General features: G+C 42.1%; 1 protein-coding gene across 4 annotated transcripts in view; it reads right to left on the bottom strand.

Annotated features, from left to right (window-relative positions):
- The window catches only part of dnaaf9 (dynein axonemal assembly factor 9), a 227,511-nt gene that overhangs the window by 85,941 nt on the left and 134,229 nt on the right, over nt 1-7,341 (bottom strand). For all 4 annotated transcript variants that reach the window (XM_043696504.1, XM_043696418.1, XM_043696328.1 and 1 more), the window contains one exon: nt 4,330-4,433. In XM_043696504.1, the coding sequence (XP_043552439.1) occupies nt 4,330-4,433 (104 nt within the window). The remainder of the gene's footprint in view (nt 1-4,329; nt 4,434-7,341) is intronic.

Here is a 7,341-nt window from a genome sequence, read left to right as displayed (position 1 = left end):
GGAACTGGAGTAAAGTGTGGGGGAGAGGTGGGGGGGGCGGGGAAGGGAAATGAGAAAAAAAAACTGGTGAAGTACACATTGATGCCCTGGGGTTGAAGGGTCCTGAGGCAAAAGATTTGGGGGGGGGTAGACTTAGAGTATATTGTCATCGAGATGTACAGCACAGATAATTCCAGAGGGAACGGTCTTTGTGGAAAGCAGATAGGGGTGGGAACGGAAATACATCCCTCGTAGTGGGGTCTGTTTGTAGATGGCGGAAATGTCGACGGACGATGCAGTTTATTCAGAGGTTGGTGGGGTGGAAGGTGAGGGCCGGGGGGGGCTCTGTTCTTGTTGCAGTTGGAGGGGTGGGGTTCGAGGGTGGAGGTGCAGGACATAGATGAGATATGTTGGAGGGCATCCTCAACCACGTGTGAGGGGAGGTTGTGGTCTTTAAAAGAGAGAGGCCATCTGGTGTGTTCTGTGGTGGAACTGGTCCTCCTGGGAGCAGATGCTGCAGAGGCGGAGGAATTGGGAATACAACTCAGCATTTTTGCAGGAGGTATATGCAAGGATGTTGCCAGGTTGGAGGATTTGAACGACAGGCAGAGGCTGAATAGGCTGGGGCTGTTTTTCCTAGATTGCTGGAGGCTAAGGGGTGACCTTATAGAGGTTTATAAAATCATGAGGGGCATGGGTAGGATAAACAGACACGGTCTTTTCCCTGGGATGGGGAGTCCAGAACAAGAGGGCACAGGTTTAGGTGAGAGGGGATACAGTTAAAACAGACCTTCATGCAGGTGGTGCATGTATAGAATGAGCTGCCAAAGGAAGTGATGGAGGCTGGTACAATTACAACATTTTAAAGGCATCCGAATGGGTATATGAATAGGAAGGGTTTAGAGGGATATGGGCCAAGTGCTGGCAAACGAGACCAGATTCGTTTAGTATATCCGGTCGGCATGGACGAGTTGGACCGAAGGGTGTGTTGCTGTGTTGTACATCCGTATGACTCTGTGGAAGAAAAAGCTTTTTCCACACAACAAGTAATCAAGGTCTAGAATAATCTGCTTTGAAGTGTGTGTAGAATAGATTCATTCCAAGACGTTAGTGGATGAATATTTAAATTGAAACAGTGTGTAGAGTTACAGAAAAATGACTGGAGATTGGCAAAGATAAAATGCTCAGAGTTAGCACAGACACAACGGGCTGAATAGCATCTCTGTCTATACCCAAACAACTCTGAAACTTCTTCCAGTTCGTTTTTCACAAGGCACTTAGATCCAATCATGATTAGTCTAGAACCATCAGAGTAGAAATATTTTCCTCCCTAAAGCTGAACAACTGCATTTTAACAATGATCCTCGTCTTTTCTGGTTATTTTTCCTTGTGCTACAATTAGTCAAGCTAAAATTTCAATTTATGACCTCTCAATTCTTATCCTTGTGCATTAACTACCACAATGGTAGATTAACTTTTTTTTTTCTATCCACACTTTGGATGTTTCTAATAGTCATAGGAAATCCAATAAAGAGTCGCATAAATAACTGGAAAAAAAAAGAGAAAACCATGCATGTTGGAGGACAGGTAAGTAGTTCAGGCTTTCTAAACATAATTTTTTTTTAAGGTTCTGGAGAAAGGGCATCAAGCAGAAATGTTGGCCTAGATTTTCATTTTCAAACCAGGAAGGTAGACATTATCTGGCATTTTCCCACCCATTGAGAAAGCTGGGATTGCACAACTTGGGCTGTGGACAGTGCTTGATGCTAAGTAGCGATGGTGTGGGTTCAGTTGCACAGAAAATTAGGGAAAAAATAAATTAAAGACCGGGGAGGACTCAGCAGAGATTAAAATTTTCCAGAACAATAGGACAGCGTATGAAAGTGTCACGAGTCTAACATCTGGGGACAATAATGAGGAGGAGGAGGAGGAGGATAGTCGATGCAGAACTGAGTACTGTACTTATGCTGCCTCATTTAAGAAAAAAGATAAATGAGCTTGTCGAGCAGACTGAAATTGGCAAGTACGATATTGTGGGTATCACAGATACAGCTGCAACTCAGGGCTGGGAACTAAATGTCCAAGAATATATCACCAGGACAGGCAGATGGGCAGGGTTGCCTTGTTAGAAAGGAATGAAATTAAATCAATAGCAAGAAGGGATATGGAGTCGGAACTCCTAGGTGGGGACGGCTATAGACGCCAAGTCATTGAGTGCATTTAAGACAAAGATAGATAGATTCTCGCTTGGCAAAAGGATCAATAGTTGAGGGAAAAGGGAGGAGAATGGGGTTAATCAGTTCCGATGGAACAATGGAGCGGATCAATTGGCTACATGGTGTAATTCTGCTCTATGTTCTTATTATGCTCCACCTGAGTCCTCTCCCATCCCGATTTCATTTCACTCCTCAGTCTCGCCTGCTTTCCACTTGTGTGCTTATCAAGCTTCCACTTCAATGCATCCATGCTATTTGCCTCAACTACTCCATTATTGTGGCAGTGTTTTCTACATCCTTACTTATGGGTAAATAACTTCCTCCGTTCCCCTCACTTAGATTTATTTGCAAGTACCTATTAGAATAGTACAGCACAGGAACAGGCCATTTGGCCCACAACATCTGTGCCAACCATGATGCCAATCTAAACTCATCCCTTCTGCCTGAACACGGTCCATACCTGTTCAGATATCTGTCTAAATGCCTTATAACCTTTGCTAACATCCCTGCTTCTACCACCTTCCTTGGTAGTGCATTCCAGGCACCCATTCCCTCTTAAAAAAAAACCTCCTTTAAACTTTTCCCCTCTGGCCTTAAGTCTATGCTCCCTAATATTTGATATTTCCAAATTGGGAAAAATTCTCAATTTTATATACTTATGTCAGTTCGTTCTTCAGTCTTCAATGCTTTCACGAAAGCTTATATTTAGGACTTAAATTTTTGGAATTAACTCTCCAATTAATGGAAACATTATGAGTGATATTTTATTACGATGTCATCTCAAAACTGCTGGCAATCACTTGTCAAAGGCACGCAGGCCGAGTACAGAAGTACCATTGATATTCCAATACCATTATAGTTCCAAGACTGTTCCTGGTGGACAGTGTTATAGTCTTAATATCTCTGAACCAGGAATGTAGAAGCTTATGAAAAGATGAGGGCTGATATGAGTTTAAGTCCCACCATGGCAGACTTGGTGGGACTTAAACTCATATCACCACCATTGGTGATCAAATGACCAATGATTTTTAAAATCCCATTTACATCGTCTGGCCAATGGGACAACAATTTGGTTGATTCTTAATTACTTGAGAGTAATCAGGATGGGCAACAAATTACAGCCTTGCAAGTGATGCCATATTCCATTAAGAATATTAAAAACAGAAGATATAGATCCTAAGACACAGAAGCACTGTTCTGAAGAAGGGTCACTAGACGTGAAACATTGACTTCTCTCCACAGATGCTACTCGAACCTGGAGAGTTTTTCCAGTAATTTATTTTCCTGTCTGTCTTGTGTTTGTCAACCAACCCTCTAACCATGCTAATCTACTATTCCCAACATGATGGGCTCTTGTCTTATCAAGGAGCCTCACTCATGGTACCTTAAATACTGACTGAAAACCAAATTCATTATATTCACTGCTTCCCCTCCATTTATCCTGCTTGTTACCTCTTCAAAGAAAAATTCTAATATATTTGTAAGGCACAATTCCAGAGGGAAGTTGTGCTGACTCTGCTCGAATAGATTGTGTTTCTAAATGCTTTATTATTACATCTTTTACAATTAACAATTTCCCAAGAACACATGGTAAGTTAACCAGTGCATAGTTGTTTACTTTTTTGTCCCTTTCTTTTCTGAATAAGGATGTTACATTGCCATGTTACAAAGTGTGTCACAAAAGCCTTTTATAATGGTACTGACATTATGAGCAATGTACATAAAGGAGTTCTTTGTAATATAGACATTTTCTGAAGCTACCAAAAAGGTGGATTAACAATACAAAATATAACTGAACTTCAAACTCTTAATTGAAGCAAAAAAAAGAAAAATAAAATCAAACTCGGGACTGCAAGTAGTTAATCTTTCATTCTGATTAAAACTCCAAGGAACCTTTATTACAGAAAATTATTTTGCAACAATGCTATCAGAAGTAGTTCTTCCTTACAGCTTTTTCCTTGAAAACTGAATTAGCCACATGACTATCTTGCACATTTCCCCTGGATGTAAGTGTGCATAGACATGTGCATATGTACATTGCACTTCAGATGCAATATTCAATCAGTCCAAAAGGTTCATGCAGCATGTGACTGCAAGGCATTTTTTCTTTAAAATGGCTGATAACGGTACTCACGCCATCATAATACTTCAATGCAGCCATGTGGCTCTTCGGAATGGTCATGCTGCCAGAGCGAGGATGAATAAATAAGATGCCTTCTGACAAAATAAACAGTTTACCTTGAAACAAAAGATATACAATTGGTTAAAAGTAGAGTAATTTGTCTCTACTTCTTGTTAAAATTATGAATCATTCAGAAATACATTTCCATGGATCTTAGGAGCCTTTGGTATTTAAGAGTTCACAGTATTTTTATTAAGCCACAGAAAAGAATATTAGGACTGATGGTTTCCTAAAATATATTAAAGAATTCGAGAGAGGTAGATGTGCATGCAAATTAGATAGGAAATTGCAGATCTTAAGATCTGAAGTAAGTACCAACTATGGGGTCATGAAAATTGGAAGATGCTCAAAATCCAGTATTTGCAGAGATCATAGATCTCAGAAAATTGCACGGCTAGAGGAGATACTTGAGGAGACAGTGTCAGAATGATCAAGTTACTGGATCAGTAATCCACAGACCCAGGTAATGCTGGAAGACATAGATTCAAAACTACCATGACAGTTCTTAGTATTTAAATTCAAATCAATAAACCTGGATTGAACACTGGTGTAATGATGATCAACAATAAAAACAGAACTAACTAGGAAAATGTCAGCTTATCTGCAGAAGATAGGGTGTAGAGTTGGGGGAAGGGGTAAGGAGTATGTGGGGATAGAGCCCAAAGAGAGAGAGAAGAACAGCCAGACAGACAAATGACTTGATAACAATCTGGCTAGGAGAGTAAATAGCTGTTAGTGAAGACTGTTAGTGGCTAACAATAACTAACTCTTGATTTGGAGATGCTGGTGTTGGACTAGGGTGTACCAAGTTAAAAATCTCACAACACCAGGTTATAGTCCAACAGGTTTATTTGGAAGCACTAGCTTTGAGAGCACTGCTCCTTCATCAGGTGGTTGTGGAGTATAAGATTGTAAGACACAGAATTTATAACCTATAAATAGGGTCCTTACCTAACATTCTAACAGCATCCATATCCAGAACATCACAGCCACTTTTTCCACCACCTCTAGCAAGATGCCACCACCAGACACACACTTCCCTCCCTTGTCTGCCTCCTGCAGGGACCATTCCCTCCGATACACCCTGGTCAACGCCTCCTTCACTCCCAACACCAACCTACAACACCATGACACCTTCCCCTGCAATTGCTGAAGTTGTAACACCTGCTCATTTACCTCTTTTATCCTCAGTATCCAAGACCCCAAACATACCTTCCAAGTGAAGCAGCACTTTACCTACACTTTACGCAATCTGGTTCACTGCATTTGCTGCTCACAACGTGGTCTCTTCTACATTGGGGAAGTGAAGTGTAGACTGGGCTACTGCTTTGCAGAATACTATGTTCTGCCCTCAAAAATAACCCTTAACTTCCGGTTGTCTGCCACTTAAATGCACCACCCTGTTCCCTGGCCAACATTTCTGTTTCAGGGGAAACCTATTGCTGTTGCAGGAGGGAAAAGTGGGGGATGAAGGCAAAGTGTGGGAGATGGGTTTGATCCTGATGACTACAGTGCTCGGGAATCCTTGGTTGAGGGCATTTTGGAGGCTCCCTTGTTGAACCTGGCCTCATTGAAACGTGTGCTGGAGACGAGAGAAACTGGGAGAATGGAGTTTTTAATAAAAAAACAGGAAGCAGGGTGCGAAGACGTATAGTCCAGGCAGCTTGTGGGAGTCAGTAGATTTATTGTGGATATTAGTGGCCAGTTTAATCAATATAGCAGAGAAAAAGTTGTTGTTTGGGGGGGGGCGGGGCGTGTAGGGATGAAATAAGACTGGAACAAGGATTGGTCCACATACCACATGAAGAAACAGGTATCACTCGGACCCACGCATGTACCCATGGCCAACCCTCTTACCAAAGGAAAAATCGTTCAGCGTGAGGACGAGCTTGGCCAAGTGGACGGGTGTGGTGGTTGGTGGGAACAGATCCAGGAAGAGCAAAGCAGAGCCCTGGAGATAATTAAAATCTCCAGCACAGACACAAGTAGGACACAGCGTATGGAAAAGGTTAGCAATCAAACTTCAAGCACACTGGACAAACAAACAAAGAAGAGGAGAGATGTTTAATACAGGACTGAAGGTATTATATCCGAATGCACACAGTATAAGGAATAAGGTAAATGAGCTTGTGGTGCAGATCGAACTTGTCAGATAAGACGTGGTGCGCATCACGGAGATGATGCTGCAAGGGGATGTGATCGAAAAGATAGGCAGACGGGAAGAGGGAGTGGCAATGCCTTATTAGGAAGAAATGAAATTAAATCAATAGTAACAAATGAAGTAGGGTCAGATGGTGTAGAATCTGTGTGGGTAGAATTGAGGAACTGCAAAGTGAAGACAAAAACCACAGCTGAGTTATGTACAAGTCTCCAAACATTAGTCAGGAGCTGGAGTGCAAGACACATCAGGAGATAGAAAAGGTGAGTAGCAAAGGCAAAGTTACAGCAGTGATGGGGGATTTCAATATTCAGGTGAACTTGGAAAATCAGGCTGACACTGGACAGCAAGAAAAGGAATTTGTGGAATGTCTACAAAATGGTTTTTTGAAGCAGTTTGTGGTGGAGCCCACTAGGGAACAGGCAATTCTGGATTTAGTATTGTGCAATGAGAGAGATTTGATAAGGGAGCTCAAGGTGAAGGAACCCTTAGGAGGCAGCGTTCATAAGATGATTGAATTTACCCTGCAATCTGAGAAGGAGAAGATAGAATCAGATATAACAGTAGTACAGCTAAATAAAGCCAACTACAGAGGCATGAGGGAGGAGCTGGACAGAACTGACTGGGAGAGGAGGTAAAAACAATGACTGCAGATGCTGGAAACCAGATTCTGGATTAGTGGTGCTGGAAGAGCACAGCAGTTCAGGTAGCATCCAAGGAGCTCCGAAAGCGACGTTTCGGGCAAAAGCCCTTCATCAGGAATAAAGCCAGTGAGCCTGGAGCGTGGAGAGATAAGCTAGAGGAGG

The sequence above is a fragment of the Chiloscyllium plagiosum genome, chromosome 1, assembly GCF_004010195.1.
Source record: "Chiloscyllium plagiosum isolate BGI_BamShark_2017 chromosome 1, ASM401019v2, whole genome shotgun sequence".
Taxonomy (NCBI): domain Eukaryota; kingdom Metazoa; phylum Chordata; class Chondrichthyes; order Orectolobiformes; family Hemiscylliidae; genus Chiloscyllium; species Chiloscyllium plagiosum.
This window is presented reverse-complemented; position numbering and strand designations above follow the sequence as displayed.